General features: G+C 37.0%; 1 protein-coding gene across 1 annotated transcript; it reads right to left on the bottom strand.

Moving 5' to 3' along the window:
- Positions 1 to 941: 941 nt before the first annotated feature.
- Positions 942 to 21,224, bottom strand: tapt1a (transmembrane anterior posterior transformation 1a). The gene is made up of 14 exons (XM_033974063.2): positions 20,981 to 21,224; positions 19,410 to 19,540; positions 16,332 to 16,450; positions 13,716 to 13,878; positions 12,569 to 12,704; positions 12,084 to 12,181; positions 11,530 to 11,599; positions 11,368 to 11,448; positions 10,791 to 10,900; positions 10,594 to 10,653; positions 9,925 to 9,993; positions 9,756 to 9,832; positions 7,125 to 7,300; positions 942 to 3,420 (listed from the first exon to the last, which is right to left on the bottom strand). The coding sequence occupies exons 1-14, from the start codon at positions 21,174 to 21,176 to the stop codon at positions 3,095 to 3,097; spliced, it is 1,812 nt and encodes a 603-aa protein (XP_033829954.1). The 5' UTR covers positions 21,177 to 21,224; the 3' UTR covers positions 942 to 3,094.
- Positions 21,225 to 21,469: the final 245 nt, after the last annotated feature.

The following is a 21,469-nucleotide window of genomic DNA, read 5'->3' as shown; positions in this document are numbered from 1 at the left end:
GTAAACTATTGTCTGAGATATTGTTTAAAATATCTGTAAAAACTGAAATGTGGGTTCAATATTTTGATAGATTGTAAAGGCATTCCTGTAGATATATTGCTCCTATCCCTGCTATGTAAATCTTAGTGATAAACTATGATGTAAGACAACGTGGTTATTCAGTGCAAACATTCTGAGCACAAATGTAATGTAATGAAGTATAACATGTGATAATGATAGAAGCGTCTGTGTTTCTTATCACACTACACAAGGCTCAGTGTTTATCTGTGTAAACAATACTATAACAACACCACTTTATCGCAAACAAAACTCTAAATGTCGTATCCATAGGCCTGGTAGATGCTTTGAGGAAATTAATTTGATGCTATGTGAGGGAACGTTTAGGTAAAATTGAGGATGATCGTATATTTGTTCTTACAATTAATAAACACATTTGAACAGATTTGGCAAGTCTCTGCAGATCGGAGTGGAAACTGGGAATGCTAAAGGTGGATAAAGGTGCACTATGTAACTTTTCTAGCAGAGGGCTGACTAACTACTTGTCTCTATGGAGATGCTATTGTTCTGCCTGGAATGTTCCACAGTAGTAATGCATGTTTTTCAATGTTTTTCAGCATCTGTGATTGAACAAATGCCATACTGTAGAACATTCTAGACAAAGCAATCTCCATGGAGACAAACGGGTGCAGCCATCCTGAACGGAAAAGTTATATAGTGGATCTTTAATACTTCAAAAATGTCCTGAAAGTTATCCAGTGTATATAAATTGTGTATTAATTAACATACTGCCTCTTATTGTTATTCATGTAGATCGTATATTTGAATGTTATGAAATGTTTTAATTATTATTATTAGAGCAAATTCTTTGACATTATTGTTAATACGCAATTTGTTTGGCAATTGAACATGTTAAGGCATTACATTTCATTTTTTGGGGGGATTTTTTTTTTTTTTTCCGGTTTTAAATTGGCACAACTCTACAACTAGCAGAACCATTGTGTTCTAAATCATGCAAAAATGTGTAAATGTGAGTTGTCACAGGTGGCACATTTGAATTGGCAGAAGCTGAAATTTTAAATCTGCTCAACTATAACTAATATGTTCCCCGTGCGGATGTCCTCGAGTGCCAGTGCCCTCGACCACCCACACCCTCATTTTGGTCATTCTATGCTTCACGTTTGTGGAATGGAGAAGTTCTGTCGTTTCACTGAAGCAACATTAAAGTTAAATGAAGTTTTGACTTGTCATATTTTTACATGTAAATATTGTTAAAGTTAATGGAGCTTAACAGTGACCACCCAAAGTTTGAAAGCTCAGGGCTAATCAGCTACGCGGTAACTAATGACAGCACGACTTTATAACACCAACCGGTATGTAAAATCTGTTGAACATTTTGTAGAATCTTGCATTTTAAACATGCTTTTTGGACTTAAAACAACCATGTTATGGATATTAGTCTATGAGAAAAATGAATGGAAAATTTACTTCCAGAAGCAGGCAGAACTGTTGAGCTCCACTGAACACATTTCAATATCCAGTAATTTAGTACAAACTATTTCCCAAAAGTTATTTAAAGTCAAAATTTCATTTGTGTGAAGTAGAACCTAACCTACTAATGGAATGGAAATTGTATTGCCTGTGTGGGTCATGTTATAATTCAACTTTGAACCACTGCAGAAATAATTTTGACCAAGCAATCCAAATTAAATGGCTTGTTTGAATATATTCTGTGTTTTTGCTCTCTCCACATTTAAAGTGAATTAAAAAAAAGTGCAACAATCATACTGAGCTCGGTACATGGGATAATGCACCTAAAGCCGCCAAGTGAAAGTAATATCAACTTGAACATGTTGTTAGGACGGTAGTTGGCTAATACTCATTGTTCAAGTGTCACATTTTGCTGGTCCAAAACACCCCTTAAAAAGGTACACTATGCAACCTTTGTCCCCTGCTTGTCCAGATGGAGATGTTATTGCTTTGCTTGGAATGTTCCCTATTATAGTAATAAATCTATACACATGGAGATGACCAGGTGTCCATGCCAAGACCACGTTATAGGTCAGATCTGTGAAGAAGCTAGTCCGCCAACAGCAAGACTGCATGTTTATTGTATTTTAATAGAAATAAAAACACTAATAACATGAGTAGTTGAATGAACGCAAGATACCGTAAATTTCAAACTATAAGCCACCACTTTTTTCCATGCTTTAAACCCTGCGGCCAATGGTGCGGCTAATTTATAGATCTTTACTGGCTAGCGGCCAGTAAAGATCTTTTGAACTGTCATTTTGTGCATCATGCATACACCCTCATCATGGAAAATACACGAAAAAATACATATGATGCAGCTTTTAAGATGGAGAGGCAATGGATCTGGCCTCAAATAAAGAAACAGAGCCATTGCACGTAAGCTTGGCATTAAGGTGATGGTGCGACATTGGAGGCGGCAACGGGAAGAACTTAGTCAATGTAAAAAGACGACAATGTAAAAAGACAACGAAAGCTTTCAGAGGAAATAAAAGCAGATGGCCTGTGTTGGTGCTGTTTTTTCTAAACATGCAGGTATGTACATCCTGTGTTGATGGCGTTTTGGTGCCGTACTGCTGATTTTCAGGAGTTTTCAGACACAGAAAAAACCCCTCAAAAAACTCCATGTACCGTCTTTCTGAGTAAATATCTCATGTTACAACATATTTGTAACATATGGCTTATATTTGAGTGTGACCTATTTATGTACAAAATGTATTTTCTTTTAAAATTTGGCTGCTGTGGCCTATATCCATGTGCTCTCAATAGTCAGAAATTTACGGTATATTAGTTCAACGCCATAATGTAGAACATAACAGGTAAAGCACTAATATCTCCATGGAGACAAGGAACCAGAAAAGTTCCATAGAGCAGCTTTAAATCTATGTAAAAAGTCTGCAACACACCCATACACCCTTTTCACACATCTCACCCATTAGTTCAACAACATCGCCCACCCAATAACTTAGAAGTGCTGTCGATATTGTCAATAATAAATACTGTCATTCACTGCTGGCTAGCTTCCCTGAGTGGTTAAGCGCTACATTTTGTCCATCCCCCTGCAGTTTTAGTCAATTCGGCTTCCGCAGATGGTAAAGCGGTCTATCTCCAATAGCTCTTTCTTAGAAGTCCTCTGTCTCAGTTCTGAGTTGGCACCTGGTTCCCCCTCCTCCTCCTTGGACAGAGAGGGTATGGGCTGCTCAGGCTCCGGTGGCGGTGTGGAGGCACGGTTTTCGGGGATGGGGGTGGTTGCAGTGATGGTGGAAGTGGCGGTAACAGAGCGCACCGTGATGGCAGGAGGGGGGAACAGGTCAGTCCTTGGGGTGGGTTGGCAGGAGATGGGGATGGGAGGTTTGGGGGGTGTGGCAGGCAGCTGCTCCTCCACAGATTCAGCTGCAGACAAGAAACAAGAGGAGTTAGGTATGAGTTAGTTAACTGAAAGCTCCGTTAAACGATCTCTCCTGTATTAGTGGGGAGCCAGTGTCAAAAACTGGCGTTGTGTCCTTAGGCAAGACACTTCACCCACATTGTCTAGTATGTATATGGTGTGGGTCGTGGTTGAAGGGGCAATGATGCAGATTAGCAGCCTTACTTCTGTCAGTCTACACCAGGGCAGCTGTGGCTACAGTATTAGCTCACCAGCATTGAGTCTAGACTCTAGAGTGAATGAATAATGCTTGAAATTGTCTGGGCATCTGGAAAAGCACACTATAGAAAAGACACATTTTTTAAACATTTTTTTAATTATGCATGCAAAAAGTGAGACCAGCTAGTTGAACTATTAGCCGTCATCTTGTTTCTAGCTGTCAGAAACCCCCCCAAGAAATCCTAATGCTTCACATTTTGAACTTATAAACTTGAATTTGTAAACAATATCTGATTGATTTTCCTGACAAGAAGTCTGACAAAATGGACTTTTAAACACATTTGAGAAGAGACTGAAATATGAACCACTAAATGAATGTGTGTCCACTGCAGACAGCTTCACGTTACTCAGTGTTTATTGCAACATGCACTCGCAAACACTGCCAAACTAACTCCACACTATGTCCCCACAAAGGAAAGGGCTGTGTGGGCTGTAGCTTCTCTCAGTAGTTCTCTCTGTAGTTTGGTAAGCAGCAAACTTATTAGCATCATGGGCTGCTTACAAATGGCTATGCTGCTTTTAGTGCCATGTTTTAATTTTCCGCCTGCTTTTAAAAAAAACACTCTCAGAAATGCACAAGCACTACTTATATAAAGCTGAGGGAAACACCTGTTTGCCACAATTAAAAAGACAAAACACAACGTATTGCAAGAGAGAAGGAGAAGCTGACCAATTAGAACTTTTGCCATAGTAGGTAAATTAAAATGATTGTGCCAACCCTAATAGGCTATAACAGAGGAGGAGGAGCAACTAAGATGTTATACATAATACTATTCTTTTATGTCTGATATTTAAATCAGGAACAGGCATCACAAAACGAGTCTGACATTTACATTTTAAATTCTGCATCATCAGCCTGTAGGAAAAGGATCTAGGATGTTCACATAAAAAAGATATACAGATGTGAAAAATTACATCGAGATATACATTTTTGTCCAAATTGCCCAGCCCCATTCACATCTACAGCTACCAATGTGCTACATTAATGATTTCTTTAATTTGGCTTTTTCATTTTGGAGAGTAGCTGGAGCGTTACCAAACAGCTTAAAACTTTAAAGTTGAAGAAGTGCCTGTCATGTTGTGTACTGTTGCAGAGCAGATAGTGTCTTTTGAGTTCAGTAGTTTGTAAGAAGAACATGTGTAAGCTTTATTAAAACTTAGTCTCCATATGCTTAAGCAGGGGTGCTCATAAGTCTTGTCTGCCTTCAGGGGGTATCACAGCAGATGGCATTTCTACTGTTGTGTGAATGCTATTGTAAAGAGACAACTGTTACTGTGCTCAGGGAATCGGAGCAGGGGCCAGGATATGAAGGATCTGTAGCTACATTTCTTTATTAAAAAAGTAATGCTAGATATAAATCATAGTTTGAAGCAAATTAGCAACTTAGATTCCAAAAAAAATGTAAAGCCGTCTCTAACCCAGGGATGTCCAAGCTTTTTTCATCAAACATACTGAAACACTGATGAAATAGAGGGCCGCTTGACTGGCGGTCAATACGATCAATAATTCAAATGTGTGCATTTAACTCGGGTTAGACTGAGACAAGTGACCTTTATTCACGCTTAGAACTTCAATAGGACACACTAAAATGTTTGATATAGGGTTTATGTAGGAAGATTTTTACAACTTGAAGTAAAAAGTTCTGTTTATGGCATTTTCAGTGAATGCGCCAGAAAGCCTGAGGGCCGATACAAATTGGTCTGCGGACCTTAGTTTGGACATGCCGGCTCCAAGCTACTTTTAAGCTATGAATATTAACAGTTGCATTTTTATGGATAAATTGGTACATGTTGGTATCTTTTTGTACACTGAATATTGTGTTTTCATCTTAAAGTTAACTGGTCAATATTTGTAAATGTTGAATGTATTTTTACGCGTGAAAAAAAAGTATTTGAATAATTAAACACTAAACTAATTTGCAAAATACTTTTAAAATTCCATGGTAATTTCACTGAAAACTACTACACCCCCCTAGTAGGAATGTCAAGATTTTTTTGTTAATTAATTATTGTGATTATTTAGGTCTCTATATACAATTGTAAAAAAACTAAAAATATAAATCATGATAACTTTACATCTGTATGTTGAATCATAACATACCTACATAGTCTTAAGCCTATACAAGTGCAGGTTTTGTGAAGAGGCAGATTAATTTGAATAGAGCCTTGGTGGAGCTTTGATGTTTATGCCACACAAGCAGAGAGTGCACCATCAGGATCTCTGCACAGCACTCTCCCACTGGGACACAGCTGTGGGCATCTGTTGTGGAGGAGAAATAACTGGCTCTCCTGTGTGAATATATGATTGTATGTTGTTGTGAAGGGCTGGTTCACTTTTTGTAAAGAAATTATATGTTTACAAGAAACCCAGAGGATTGATTTTGTTCCTCATTTCATTCATTTCAAGCTAAAGAGAACATCGACTTATTGTTAGAGCTAAGGTGAAGTCATTTCAAATGCTTGTGTCTTTTTAATGAAGAGGTTTGCGGCTAATCCACGGTCAGTAAAAGCATGTGGTTTGGAGCAGACTTTGGAGGAAGATATTTGACTATTTGTGTTAAATGGCATTTTTTATTTGTTTGTGATAAAATAAAATACACTTGAATCAAAAAGCTGAATTCATCAATATGAGGAAATTATTGTGTTTATTTTTTGTCACAGTGCTGAACACTAACCGAAGCCATAAATTAAATGCCTTCTTTTGAGGACCTATTCTAAAGATCTAATATTTTGTTTTAAATCGTTAATCACTAAAGCAACGGTCCTAATATTTTCCTAATATAATTCTGGACTCATGGTTGAGCAGCTGACCTAAACACTAAATCATTCAATAATTCTGTATTGTTTAGAGCAGGGGTGTCAAACTCATTTTCACAGAGGGCCACATCCACAAAATGGTTGCTCTCAAAGAGCCAGATGTAACTGTCAGATAAATGTCACTATGTTTTAATCTTGTTAATTAACCATTTATTACATATTCAAGTTACAAATATTGCATATGGATTTGCATAGATGTGAAAAAATGTCTGTTTAACTGTGTATCTAATGATAAACTGACATTTTAAAACAGTCACACCTTTTAATTTACTTTGTCGTGGGCCACATAAAATGGCGTGGCGGGCTGCATTTGGCCCACGGCCCTTGAGTTTGACACATGTGGTTTAGAGCAAAGGTAATCTGTGAGACAGGTATCTACTTTGACAACGTTTAAATCCAAATTCTGGACAGCACTTTGACTTACTTTGTGTACAGATTGTGCCATATAAATAAACTTGCCTCATCATGCCTATTATTGCCAAGAATGTTCGCAAAATGTTTGAAAAGTAAAGTTTTTTCACTGTTGTGAGGAGCAGTGAAACAACAACCAGGTTCAACAATATAGCTGGTATTCTGTGCATAACCTAAATGAATAAAATGCCATGGTTTGGGGCTGAGTGTGTTTGGTGACTACCTGTGGGAGTGGAACATGGCGCCGGCTCTGTGTTGCTCTCTGTTGGTGCTGACGTGTCTGTGCTCTCTGAAGCTGCTGGTTGCTTGTACAGTTTGTCCTCCATGTTGGCTCTCTTAATGAGGACACAGGACTTCCCCAGCAGCACAATACTGTTCAGAACTTTGAGTGTGAGAAGTCTAAGAAAAGAGAAAAGCAGACATAGACACAAAAGTTATTTACTATATGTAGTTGTAGATTTTTGTAGACTTTCTGATCCAATTAACTTGCAATTCTCCAGCAGTTATTGATAAATACTAGTACCACAAATATTTGAAATCGCTTATTTCTGTTCTTCTTGTCACTTTAATATGTAAACCATGAGAAGAAAAATATTTAGATAAAAGTTATTCTACAAATTTTGTTCTTTTTTCATGTTTGTCAAATGTAGTTGCATTACATTGCCCTCTCTTCTTATTGATACATCAATCGTTAAAACATTTCTCTCTCTTCAACTATGCAAGATTCACTCTTTGGGGACACTCAATTCCATGGTAACTATGACTACATAAGTGTACTATTATGCATTAAGTAGTAGAGAGTAAGTAAGGGGAATGAGGTGCCAATAATGGGAGCATTCATACTTGCACTCGCCACATCTCAACTGAGACAGAACTATAACTTAACACAGAACTGAACCTGAACAAGACCAGGCCTAAATCAGGGTCAAACCATAACCAACAAATCCAAGTGAACAAAGCAGTGTCTCAGAGTAACTAACCGCTTTCTCAAAACCGGATCTCATCTGGTTAGTACTTGGATGGGAGGGAATATCAAGTGCCACAGTTGCGCACCAGCGGCAAAACACTACAAGACCCTACACTTCACCCACTTCGCCACTGCTAGGATGAATGTGGTGTGAGTGAGTGTTGGTGGTGGTCGGAGGAGCCCATGGTGCAGATTGGAATCATCGCATCTGTTACAAAGCTCCTTTGAACATCTGGAAAAGCGCTGTACAAAAGATATTTTTCTATAATAATAATAATAATAATAATAATAATAATAATAATGCATATATAAAAACAACACAGTGCTGGCTCTCTGTTCAATGTTTATAATGATAATGTTGCTGTTCACTGCGCATTTTTCACTGCATTTGGTTTGCGATATCAGCGGACCATTTAATTAGTTTTGATGCAACTGGAACAAACCAGGATAATTATTTTCCATTAACATCAGGCTATGTTAAGAGTTAAGTTACATAATAAAACAATCCGATCTCATTAGCCTGTTTGCAGGGCTTTGCATTAAGCCTGTAGAATACTGAATCTCAAGCTCCATCTCACCATGCTCCCTACTCCTGTGCGATGGAGGCCCAGGTTGTTGATGCAGCTAGTGGCTTATATGTGACGAGAGGCAGGCAGACACTTTGGGGTCTATGGAGCACCGTGGCTGTGACAGGGTGTAGCACAGGGTCTATTTTTAAAGTCTTCACGCGGAGGACTACAGATTGCTCCGGAGATGACGGTGCTGTGTACTGTCTGCCCCTGAGGGAACTGTTGAATGGTGCAAACCCAATGGGACGTGGGCGCATGGGGCGATCAGCAGCTCATACAAACGTGAAGACGAGAATGATGATTATGTAAGTGATCCTGGGTGTATAGTGTAGTGTGAAGCAGGAGGCAAGGAGAAGGGGTGGACAAGCATAGACAATGTAGATACAAGATATTAATTTAAGAATCATACATAAAATTATATACAGGAATGTATTAGCTTGTGAGAAGAAGAATCTGATTGTAAATTATTACAGAGTAGGGTTGGAATGAGACACAATTCCCACCATATGAGTTAAGGCATGATATGTGGCTCATGAGGATGAGACAAAATGAGATTTTGACATCTAGTCGATTATTTTTAGATCACAATATTTGATTTATTTTATTCAATATTTTTGCTGTCATTGTAGCACCATTTTTCAAACAACAGCTTTTTGTGTCCAATCCAAATGTAAACACACAAGATCATTTTCCACATGTGCACAATCTCAGGGCAATTTTATCTCCTGTCCCATCAGTATTACAGAGCATACTGAATCCAGATACATACTGTGGGGTACATAATGTGGGTTCATACATCGAGTTTCAAAAAGGCCACAGACAGAAATTATTCATCCACTCCCTACTCAACGGTAAGTACTAAATACTTCAGTAACCACAGCTCTGGGGGTTCATTGACGGACATGTTTATATCCCTTTATATTATATTCATAATATTCTATTACAAAATAAGTTTCTCCCACCAATCACTCACACACAAAGTGTTTTGCCCACGGACAAGGTGTCTGCTCCAAAAGCTTTCACCAAACAGAGTATACAATAAAAGTATACCAATATATTTGTATTTCTCATCAACCTGAAAGTAAGAGCCAAAAGCAGAGCTCTCATTGTCCACCTCTATTTCACTTCACTGTCTGAAAAAGGCTGTTCTATGGCTGTGCATATGTATGTATATTGTGCAGTACATGCGCTAAATGGTTTGTAAGAAGGATGAGTTACACACATTTAAATACCTACTCCTCTACTACTCCTCCTTCTGCAGTGTACCCCGAAAAAAAAAACTATATAAGCAAAGCAAATTTTTGTTACAAATACTTACCCAAGATACAAGAGGAACACACAAGTGTATGCCAGAGCTCCTTGTACTTTCACTGAAGTCATGACCACTCGGATGAGCTGCAGAAACAGAACGACACACAAAGTTAATAGTGATTTTTTTCTCCTCAAATACAATACTGAAAATTTTAATTATGTTGTGTGTCTTGTACCAGAACAGCAGAGGGCAGGGGAATGAAGCCCATCCTGCGGGCCACCGAGTCACTGTAGTCTGTATAAGCCTATAACACAGACAAATGCAATCAGAATGCATGGAAATAAGTCTCTTCAAAAGTTAAAATGACTTAAATTTATCTTGGCTACTATGAACCTTAATTAAAAGGGCTGTTTTTATCGTCCGCAAACCAGGAAGTAATGCTATGATGCACTGTTAGCATGCTAGTTTCTGTTAGCATTACTGTGGTAGCCAAACTCCACTCTTGGCTACTGAAAGTTGCGAAAAATGCTTATACACTCATCCCGGTAAATAATTAGGATGCTAGGAGTAGGTTAGCAAGTGAGGAATAACTTTGGACCTTAAAATGAATTAGTTCTGTACATGTTTTTTTTTTTTTTAAATCAGGTACAATGCTTTATTTCATCGCTTTTCTGGCTGATTTCAAAATAGATTAGACTGCCAAAATCTGTCAGTAGGCTGTATACAAGGTTTCTCACCCACAGGCAGATAGTGTAGTTTGAGACAAGTCAAGGAGGTCTGACAAGTAAACGATCTAAACTAGTGGTATATATCATTTTTACAGTGTAAATCCCATATAAGTGCAATGATGAGCTGCGTAGGCCAACCGTGGCTTATATAACAGCCATTATCAACTCAAACATACATTTTTCTGTCGGCTGCTTAGGAGATCGAAGGCCAGGCTGGCTCTGTATTCACTGTACACCTGGAGAAAGACAAGGGACATATTATGGAAATATAAGAAGCGTGAATCATCTGGCGCAGTGCTCACACCAGCTGTCTGATGGATGATTATACATAATGATGATGACTGATGATGATGATGATGATGAAGAGCCTTACCTCTGCCCGGATGTTGTTGAATTTCGTGATGAAAGCGTGTTTGATAATGTCCACAGCCACCTCAGAGATCACCACCATCACGATAGTGGGGATCAACTTCCACAGGTGACCTGAGATGACATACAGGGATTAGATGGATCCATGGGTTTCAGAGTAATGAATAATAGGCATAGTAATTGACAATTCAAAACTAAATCACATCTTTTGAATGAAGCAAAGTGCTCAGTGGCATTTCAGATATTACAATACACTTTTGACAGTCGTGTGACAAACACGCCACTTTATGCCGTACTGTATCTGGTCATCAATGTAAATTAAAAAAAGGACAAAGGAATATTAAAATGTTAAAATGACTTTGTTGCATTGAGTTATGTATAAAATGCTAATCAATGATTAGCCTTTGTGATTAGCAAACAAATTTTGTCTTTCTAGGTTACTATGTGTGTGTACGTTGTGTTTTGTTTACCTCAATTGTATGTAAATATGAAGTTTGTAAAATAAAAAATAAATAAAAATTTATATATATATATATATATATATATATATATATATATAAACTTATCAACAAAAAAGTTACCCATGTTCCATGCCATCTGCTCCAAATTCCTCAGAACCACAATGAGGAGCAGGATGTAGCTGGTGAACCTTTCTTTAATATCTGCAGACAAAACACATCTATTTAACTTTTACATGACAATTACATGACACAAACTAGGTACAAAAGCGGTTGGCGTCTTACCACTGTTTGACATCTGGAATAAATTGTTCTTCCCAAATTTCTTGAAAACATTTGCTTTAATCTCCACAAACTATAAAAAACATGGAAATAATTAACATATTAATTAGAAGAAAATCCTGTTGCAGTTACACCAGTACATTTTAATTAATGCAAATTTTGATGGAATATTTATTTTGTGGTTGATTTGTGGTATGCTCAAATGAACAGAATGTGTACATGAGGTAAAATATGTTTCTTGAGTAGTTTTGACTAGTTTCGATTTATTTAGTTATTGGTAAATTGTACCATTTAATTTTCAAGGCAGAAATATATTTTTCTTGGTTCTAGCAAATTTATCTAGACCATGACCATGAAGTAGTATTTTTTGAACTACTTATTAATCTGCATAGTTAATGGCCTGAATTTGAAGAGTGAAATTGAAAAAAATATATTAAAACCACTCAGATTCCAAATTCAAAAACTGTAGACGAATTTAATTTTCTGAATTCAAGTCAACTTGTATTCATTTTTTATTTTTTTTGCAGTGTGTGCATGGCTGCGTGGGCAGTACTGACGTTGTTGGACATCATGATGGTCAGCAGGGACTTGTTGTGGGAGTTGAAGGCTACGTTGAGTGTGGAGGCCTGCACCATGATGAGGATGGCGTGGAGAACTGGATAATACTCAGAAAAATGACATTCAATATGCAATACTGGCTGCATGACTATATTACAAAGCCTGTTTTACTTAAGTGATGTATTTTTAAGTAACTAAAAAGAGTTCATTAGGATGGCAGTTCAATAAAATAAATACAAAATAAAATAAAAATACAATACATTTAAGAATTCTACTTGCATGTACTACTTATTTACTAAACAGTTCAATAGAAGTCATAGTAAATAGTTTACATATTTTACTATAGGCTTAGTTACTACTACTCCTACAACTCCTCACCTTCAACAATACTAATAATATTTACATTCAATACAATATTCCTCGAATGTCTTAACAAATAAGAAAACAATCAGCTCTGTAGTAACTGTTACAGTCTGAAGGATACAGACATAGAAGACAGCCATGATGAAGTGGGGGATGACTCCAATGTTGTCCCTCTTTCGAGCTTTAGGTTCTGTGGCTGTCCAGTACAGAGCATCCAGAACGTCCTGGCCGATGGAGGAGAAGAGCCGGTCTGCCACCTCAAAAAGACAATAAAAAATTACAGTTCTTATTGTATTTCTTATTGTATTGTAGGTTTATTATTAAATATGACTGAGATATATGATAATTACCAACTGTTACTCACTGCCTATCACTTCTTTAGGTGCAGCTCAAAAATAGTCCTTATACAGCAAGTATAAATTTATTCCTGGTGTAGTCCTAGTTCAGTCCTATTTAAATGTAGGTAAAACTTCCATCTATTTCTAGCTTCTTGTAACCTGTGTCAACTAAGGTCACCAACTTTGGCTCCCAATCAATCACCTCTCAGCCATTCATGAGTAAATAAATTTACTTTTTTTTTAATCTTCCCTCTTCTAATAACAAATATGCCCTGACATGTTAAGGTAATTTCAGTTGTAATGAACATGATTTGATGGCAGAAATGCTTTGAACAAGCCTGCCATTGATTTATGGATTTTAAAACTGCTCGAGGTTTCGACTTGTGACGCAACAATCCTGGGAAGATTCAAACCATGTATTTTCTAAGGCTCAGAGGCAAAGGGTGTTTTACAGAAGATTACCGAAACCAAAGCAAAATACAACTCCTGGTATATTTTTGATGAGGGAACAATGTTATAACATGGAAAACTATCGAGTAGAGGGTCTTTAACCATGAAATTGAGCAAAGTTTGTTTGGCCCAAGTACAGATATATTGTATAAGCAGCTATCGAGGTTTAAATAAGTCTGCTGTGTGGTCTGCATCTAATTATAAAGTGTTGTCAGAGTATGAACTTCACGATTAGCATGGTAATTGCTGTTAGCATTACCACTCTGGCCTCAAAAAGTTGTGAACCATGTTTATGAACTTGCAGTGAATAAACAGGATGCTCTGAAAATCGTAAGCTAAGTGAGGAATAAGTTTGGACCTCTGTAAATTTAAAATGAAATACTGTTTTGTAGTGCTGTATAAATTAGGTATAGCCCTTTTAAAAGATAAAAAGAATAAGTAAATTCTGCCTAATATGTGCTCTTTAAATGAAATGGTTACCTCCAGCATGTTGTAGATGAGGTAGAGTTTGATAACAGACTGTCCTCGGATCAGGTGGTACATCATGGCATAGTCCACGTAGTGCATCATGGAGTAACACAGGAGCAGGATCAGGCCTTTGAGCATGTCACACACCTGGGCAGGCTGCAGTAGACGACTCCCACTGAAACAACACAGCCATTTTATTATTTATTGAACTATATAAACCAAAACATTAAGAATACAAGCACCCTTTGTACATTTTACATGAACAGTGATTGTATGGAATCTAAATGGTTCTGTGCGCATCATGCAAGACATCAACAACTATGGCAACAAACTACGCATGGTAGGGTCCATAGCAAAAGAAAATTGAATGTCAACTGTACCAACATTTTAATTAATATGTTTTTCATGGTGATGGAAAATGGAGACCATTGCCAAACCATTTAAAGATTAAACAAATCCAACTATTACACTTTCGACTACTCAAAGTTGTTCAAAACAGGAAGATGCTATGTGACCGAAACCCATGGATTTTTCTGGTTGTTAGAGAGTCTGCAATCATGTATATTTTTTCAATAGTTTTAGCCATATTGAGGTATATAAATGTCAATTGAGGAATTCTTGAAAGGGCATATTTGCAGTTACTTGATAATGAGACATTACAAATGAGACAGAGTGTGATATGAAATAGCACTGACATGATTAACCACTGGAAATGAAAAAATATTTGAATGTCTCTCCCCATTCTTCTAGTGCCTGGAACAGATCTCAACACAAAGGTCGGCACTGAGTCCCTCTTAAATATAAACAGCCTGTATATTAATGTATTTCAGTCTCCTGTTTTTGGCCATCATTTTGAGAAATTCTGACCATTCGCAAGATATTATATTTTGCTTTGAATTGTTAATTGCTATGATACCAGGCCCAGTTTTCCATTACTCTGAAACCCATGGATATGTAAATGAGAGAAAAACTAAGAATATCGTTAAGTGGCTATAATTTTCCTCGACCAAAGAACAAGGCGACTAAATGTGCTTAATCAAGTGTCTGTTTGGTGAATAAGAGTGCAGCTGGAGGACAGTCACATCTGGGGCTTATTATGCGCACAATAAAAGACACTGATTGGACGACGCAGTGATTGACCTAAAAGGGAAAAGAAATTATTAGCTTTTTGTGATGTAGACAATAATATACGATTGAGGCTAGTCAACCACTTAAGCCATCAGTTGTGCTTAAAAAACAAAAAGATTAATGTGGAACGCGGTTTATCGTGAAAAAAATGTTTGAGGTTGGAGTGTCATCTAGTGGTAAGATTGGGAATTGTAAATGTTTAAGAGATTTGATGTTGTATTATATTATATTAGCATATATTAGCAGTTGATGTTGTATTGTGGTTGTCAACACTTACACTGGTAGTTTTAACATAAATTGTCTTCATGCACAATAATCAGCTGCTTTAACAAAAAAAAAAAAAGTAAAATAAAAATAAAAAATAAAAATCTGCTGTGATCAAGCCATGACTGATATGCTTCTATAAACAAAACTGCAACCAATGTGATCATTTTCTCAGCTGTTTTGGAGTTACACTGGCTTACTACAACTTGATAGTAATGATGGTATAAGAATTATTGTATTATATTGTATTTACAAAATTATGAGGACACTTTTGCGTCTTTTTAAGGTAACTACTGAAGGAAGTTTAGCTTGTTTTTGGCACTACATTTAAACTACATTTATGTACAACATTTAAGCACGGATGAGTATTTGTAATATTTACCATGAAATGTTTTATGAGAATACATTTAGAAGATTAATGGCAAACTTAAAAAAAAAATAAAAAATACAACATAAGTCTCTGGTGTACACAAAAGAAAAAAATGGGTCAAAACCACTCAACAATTATGTTCTGTTGAGTGTGGATGCTGTAAAAAAAAAAAAAAAAATTCTAAAATGGAGAAAAAAATGGGGCTTTATAAATGGAAGATTGGAGGTCTGAAGGAGCAGAGCTGTAGAGCTGTGAGGAGATTCTCTGAGCCTACCTGGTCCTGTGGCAGTATGGACAGACGTGTGTGCGGCTGTGAGGCAGGGAGACAAGAGGCACAAGTGGGAACAACGCCAGTACACTGCTACATATATTGTAAATAAGCAGGGCCAAGACACTAATATATATGTCACCTCAAAGAACAATTCTGACATATATGTTTGCACAGCGCAATTAGCTAACTATTAGAAATTAGTGTTGTCACAATACTAAAATGTCAAACTCAGTTTCAATACTGCAGATGGAAAGTAGCTGGTACTATTATTACTCCAAAAAAATTGGTTAAAATAAGTTTATTGTAGTCAACGGCAATATTTACAAAACAGTAATTTGCAGACTTGGCATGTTGAGCTTGGACCTTAAAAAAAGAGCAAAAAAGTATCTTACACACTACATTATTTACTAATTCAATGTAGTAATTTTATCAATGCCCCCATTATACATCAAAAAAACAGAAATAAAGGAGAACTACAGTATTTTGTAAAGTCATCTGTAACCCACTAAAACTGCATTACGGTTGAAGTTTTGCCAATAGAGAAAGTAAGTGAAAGAATCTGGTAGTAGAGATGTTGTGAATGTCGAGTGTTTACCTAAAGCCACAGCAGGGCAGTGTGAGAAGGCGGAGCGTGGCCAGCAGCACCCTGAGTGGCAGCAGGGTGAACGCGTACAAGAAGGCGTCCATGCACAGGAAGAAGCCAAACAGCATCAGCTACAACACACAGGCACAACATCAGGCCAGATACAAGTCAAATGCTCATACAAATATAGGCAATTGACATAACATGCACCGACAAGCCGGGTAACCATTTTTGTTTTGCGGAATGGATTCATGTTGACTGGAATAAAATGGAGCAAAGGATCATGTTGTATTTGATTGATTTATACAACAGGGACAGTACATATTAATGAACATCTGCAATTACAGTGTACATATGCCAGCTTAAAGCAAATACACACATTTCCATCTGTTAGGTAGGTGACACAGAAGACAATTACAAAATCTTACAAAACCCCCCCCCAAAAAAACAACATAACACAGAACGATAAAAGGCCAGAGATAAAAGTGCTCACAGATTTGGTTACTGTAGTTCCTTCCCCTTTTGGATAGTTCACTGCTGCACCAAAATACACTTTACTTCTATAGGTCAGTCTCTGTTATGTTCTTAGTGACAAGAGGATTTGATCAATCATAGTCAAGTGTGAATGCTCAGAGGATGCAGATGTCATTATGGTTGAAAGATTGCGAAAATATCTAATTGCATTTTTTCTGACATGCATTACGATTAGATTTGTGTTGTTTTAATAATGGAATTCTATCAATTTATAGTTCAATATATAACAGTTGGAAGAATATTTGTTGGGGTTCAATATTTATTGTGAGTACATTTTCTTTGCAAAAGTGGATTTTGGCTATTTTTTTGTAATACCATAAGATTTGAGCTGTGGAGGGGTGAATAAGTCCCTTTTATGGCTAATTATTGGTATATTCTGCTATGTATTTGTTACAGCTCATGTCTTTTAATGAAACAGTCTATTTAAAAATGGTTTACTGGGATTATATTGCATTATTTAAATCTATATTAATGGTATAGAGTAGTTTCAATATTTCAATATGTTTCAATATTATCATTAATGGCAATATTTCTCTGTAGCAATATCATGCTCTTTGTTAGTGGCCGGCCTAATCTAAACTACAGTTTACTACAGTGATTTTCTGCATAAAAACTGCAGTTTCTATGCAGAATATCACAAAATATTTTGTTTGTGGATGAAATTATTGTACTTGAAAAATTGCAGCCTTTAAGATCTGCCAATTAAGTTCAAATTGCAACTGTTTGTCTTGCAGCCCTAGATGACATGGTTTACCTTTTCAAAGCCATATAATGAGACAAAAAATGCATGACTTGTGACAAATCTTAAATATGATCAGGCTCCAAAAAAATTATATAATACATTTTTTGGCACTTCGCCTGCCCCAATCTATATGAATGAAAGTTGTAACGCAAAGAAAAAAGACTTTTGTGATCAGACAAGGATTGATCCTTACCTGGATGTTGAGCGTAACTGTCCAAAAAATCCTCTTTGAGTTTATACATTTGAATTTTCTTAATTTTCTCTGACCTAATCCAGACATCAAATGTGCACCTGCACATCCTTCTTGGATGTGTATGCTTAAGGTGTGGTCTACAGTGAGCCTGTTCTGTTATTGCACCAATTCCGAACAGTGAAAACTGGTGATATGTGTCATTTTTGTTAGAAAATGCACATAGGGATATTGTTTTTGCCATGTTTACAGCCCCAGGTGTTACACTATCATAACACCTGAGGCTGTCAAAGCTATTTTTGAAGTTCACAGCCAGTCTTGCGGCTAGGCAACACAAACAAGCACGGAGCAAGGGAAGCGAGCACTACCACGCACGGCACGAATAACTGACATGTGTCAAGGCCAATAATTGAGGTGATCCACCCGGAACTCAGAGTCAGAGTCAGTGATTGGCCCTCAGAAATCCTCTATCCCACCTTTAAAGGACTGAGAAGGAGAACAGGCCAGAGTTACACATAACAGGATATTTTGGCCGCACTTCCTTTGACTTTCAGGTGTTTCGTGTTAACACAGAAAGAGGATGCAATTCTTCTGCATTCATTTCCTCTATGACAAAAGCCTCCATTATACCCAAATGCATTCTGTTGTTTCTATAGATAGTATGAGTGCATTATTATTAGTAAGAAGAGCCAATTTCCTATTGAGACAAAATGAGACTCGTATGTAAAGACTGCCATCTAGTGATCTTTAACAGAATAACAAAAATACAACCACCACATAAACTGATGATGATTTCAATGTTTACCTTATTGGATATTGAGCTAAAATGAATACATGTGAGAATATAATACATAATTTGTTTTGCATTTTAATAGCATTTTATAATTTTTGTTTTTGCATCTTTCTTCAGTATTGCCCTCAGTGATGCTGTTTCTCTCTTACAGATTTTGACATAATTATAATAAATACATTTTGCATTGAATTCACAATTTTGGCATACAATTTTTTGTAGCACTGCTCAGCTCCTAAAAAACATTTTTGTTCAAGCCAAATGTGAACACATAGAATTAAAAATCTTACAATTCTATTTTCTTAACGTATGCACAATCTTGTGCCAATTTTATCTCACGGGATCTTGTGCCAACCCTTGATTACATTAAAGGCTCTGTGCCTGATTTTTACTGTTTTAAAAATGTGAAAAAACAGAACTAATTCATTTAAAAAGGTTTACATTTAATTCTCACCTTATGCATTCTAAGCATCATAATTATTAACCTGTTGAATTAATGAGCAATTTTCACAACTTTCAGAGACCAGAGCAGTAAAGCCAACTAGCATGCTAATACGCACTTCCTGATTATTGGACAGTAAAAGCTTTACAATTGATACAGACGTATTTTGACTGCTTTTATACAGTCTAGCTGCACTGGGACAAAGACAAGTACATGGAAAACAGGTACAGGGCCTTTGAATATAATATCATATTTTTTCCTTGATATTCAGGTAATTATTTGGGCGTATACCAGATAAAGAATAACAAACATCCAAAGTTTCGGTATAATGTGTCTTGTTGTTATGTACGATGGGTGTGGCTGCACATGATGGATCTTGTTATATACCATACCTTCTCCAGTTCTTTGGGAATCCGCATGCATGTGTACACCCTCTCCCGCTGCTCTGTGTATTTAGCCTCATTGTGCTCCAGGAAATAGCCACTGGTGAGTTCTGTACAAATGAAGCGTGACAGCGATGGGTCTGGAAAACACAGACAACAGGCAGTCAGACAGAGCCTTTCTCACCAACGGGCACATGTCAATATAAATGGGATGGAAGGGGAAAAACTGAAATGATTAAAAAGGTACAGTATGTAACTTTATGGGAGGTGTCAGGATTGATACAATGGCCAACAAAGTGTGATTTCCAATGCCAATATTTTCAGGTTGGTTTTATACTGGGAAAGAAGGGTTGAGTAGAATAGAGTCCATGCTGTGCTTAGACCATAAATAAGCTGGTGACAGACCAGGTGGTATTTCATGCAATTATTAATTGGTTTGTTGAATTTCTATGTAATTGGAGCCTGTAGTCTGTCTAAGCATTAATTATTACTATATTTGATTTATACTGTATTTGTTATTGAAGTCAATTGACAGCTCATAGAACTTAACCATTAATAGCTGTTAACTTATTTTGCATTCTAACCCCTAAATGACCCCATACTGTCTTAAAAAGTATTCCACTCCACTTGTTAGAAACTAAAAATTGTCAAACATCATTATCCATACACAAAGATGAACAGACTGGATGCTCAAAATATGTGTAGCAGTGAGACGGGCCATCATGGTTAATTGGGGTTGGGGTCAAATGTCCTCACAGTTTAGGTCAGTAAATATAGCCATCCTCTAAACATGGGGTCAAACCACAACAGCTGCACCATGAACTAGACCTCAAAATAAGTTAGTGGTTGTCATTGTAGTAGTAGTTGAAGTAGAAGTAATGGTAGTCCAAGTAGTAGTAGTAGTAATAGCATTTCATTAACTTCCAGCAGTTATCTTATCTTGACCGTATCCACAGTGTATGTCAACAAATGCACTTTAACCTGGTGACACTTTATTTGTAGTATTAGCTGAGCCACATTTTGACAGCAGTGCAAGTATACTGAAGAAAAAAGGACTATTTGGTGTTTACAATGTAAATATTTCATAAACGTGGGATAGTTAATAGTTAGTTTTTAGCTAATATGACAATGTGTGGAGGTCACATAGGTGGTAGCAATAATAAAAATCCTTGTAAAATATATACTTATAAGAATTTGTTGATACTCTAACATGGAATGGAGTTTAATTCTTGTGGTCATGCTAACTAACTTTTCACTCTAAGGCCAGCTTATTCCAACTGAGGTCAAGAATAGTTGTTTTCAGATTGACTTTAAGTTAGCTGACATTAATTATCACATATTAATTAGCCTGTATAAAGCTAGCATTAAAGGGTTCCAGATCTGGCAGAGATATTTTACCACTACAAAATATTACGCTTAGCCCATAACGACAACATCACAGAGACAGGATGAGTTCATTGATCAGGTTGATAGCTAAAATCTTGGATCACAAAATGTCCAGAGTGATAAATATAATAAACGTTAATTAGCAGTGCATGAAGGCGTCAACAGCAGAGGGACCCTTGCCCACCGTGGCTTACCTGAAGAGTGCTCCTGCTGCTCACTTGTCGCGTCGCTAGCGTGGCTAACGTCGTAAAAGCCCAGAGTCTCGGGGTTTCCTGGAGTTAGCGGCATCTCTGCAGACTTGTGTGAATCATCCCACGGCCGTGTGTGCCTCCTCCTCCGGTCATCAGGCTCTTTCTCCTCTGACAGCTCGGTGCTCATCATGTCCGCCATCTTTACTTTAGAAGCTGCCGCCGCGCGCGTTGCGTCGTGAGCGCGCTGCGTAACGTCATCAGCGTCTGGACTGTCATCACTTTATTCAAATAATTTATTTGAAGCCGTAAGTAAACTTTTTGGATATTTTATTATTACTGTTATTTAAGGCCTAATTTTACTCACTGTGGGTGTATTGTTTAGCATACATTTTCTCAAACACTACTAGGGTATTACTTTTTAATGCTTAAATATTTATTTTATTTTTATGTCAAACATAAAATTAATTTTACACTAATTCTAGACAAGCAGTG

This window comes from Periophthalmus magnuspinnatus, chromosome 10 (genome assembly GCF_009829125.3).
Source record: "Periophthalmus magnuspinnatus isolate fPerMag1 chromosome 10, fPerMag1.2.pri, whole genome shotgun sequence".
NCBI lineage: Eukaryota > Metazoa > Chordata > Actinopteri > Gobiiformes > Gobiidae > Periophthalmus > Periophthalmus magnuspinnatus.
This window is presented reverse-complemented; position numbering and strand designations above follow the sequence as displayed.

Excerpts from the sequence above, each read along its gene's own strand:
- tapt1a (XM_033974063.2), bottom strand. The coding sequence starts at position 21,176 with ATGGCGGACATGATGAGCACCGAGCTGTCAGAGGAGAAAGAGCCTGAT. Across the intron at positions 13,879-16,331 it reads CTGCCCTGCTGTGGCTTTAG|TGGGAGTCGTCTACTGCAGC; the intron begins GTAAACACTCGA and ends GTGTTGTTTCAG. Across the intron at positions 7,301-9,755 it reads GTGTTCCTCTTGTATCTTGG|ACTTCTCACACTCAAAGTTC; the intron begins GTAAGTATTTGT and ends CTCTTTTCTTAG.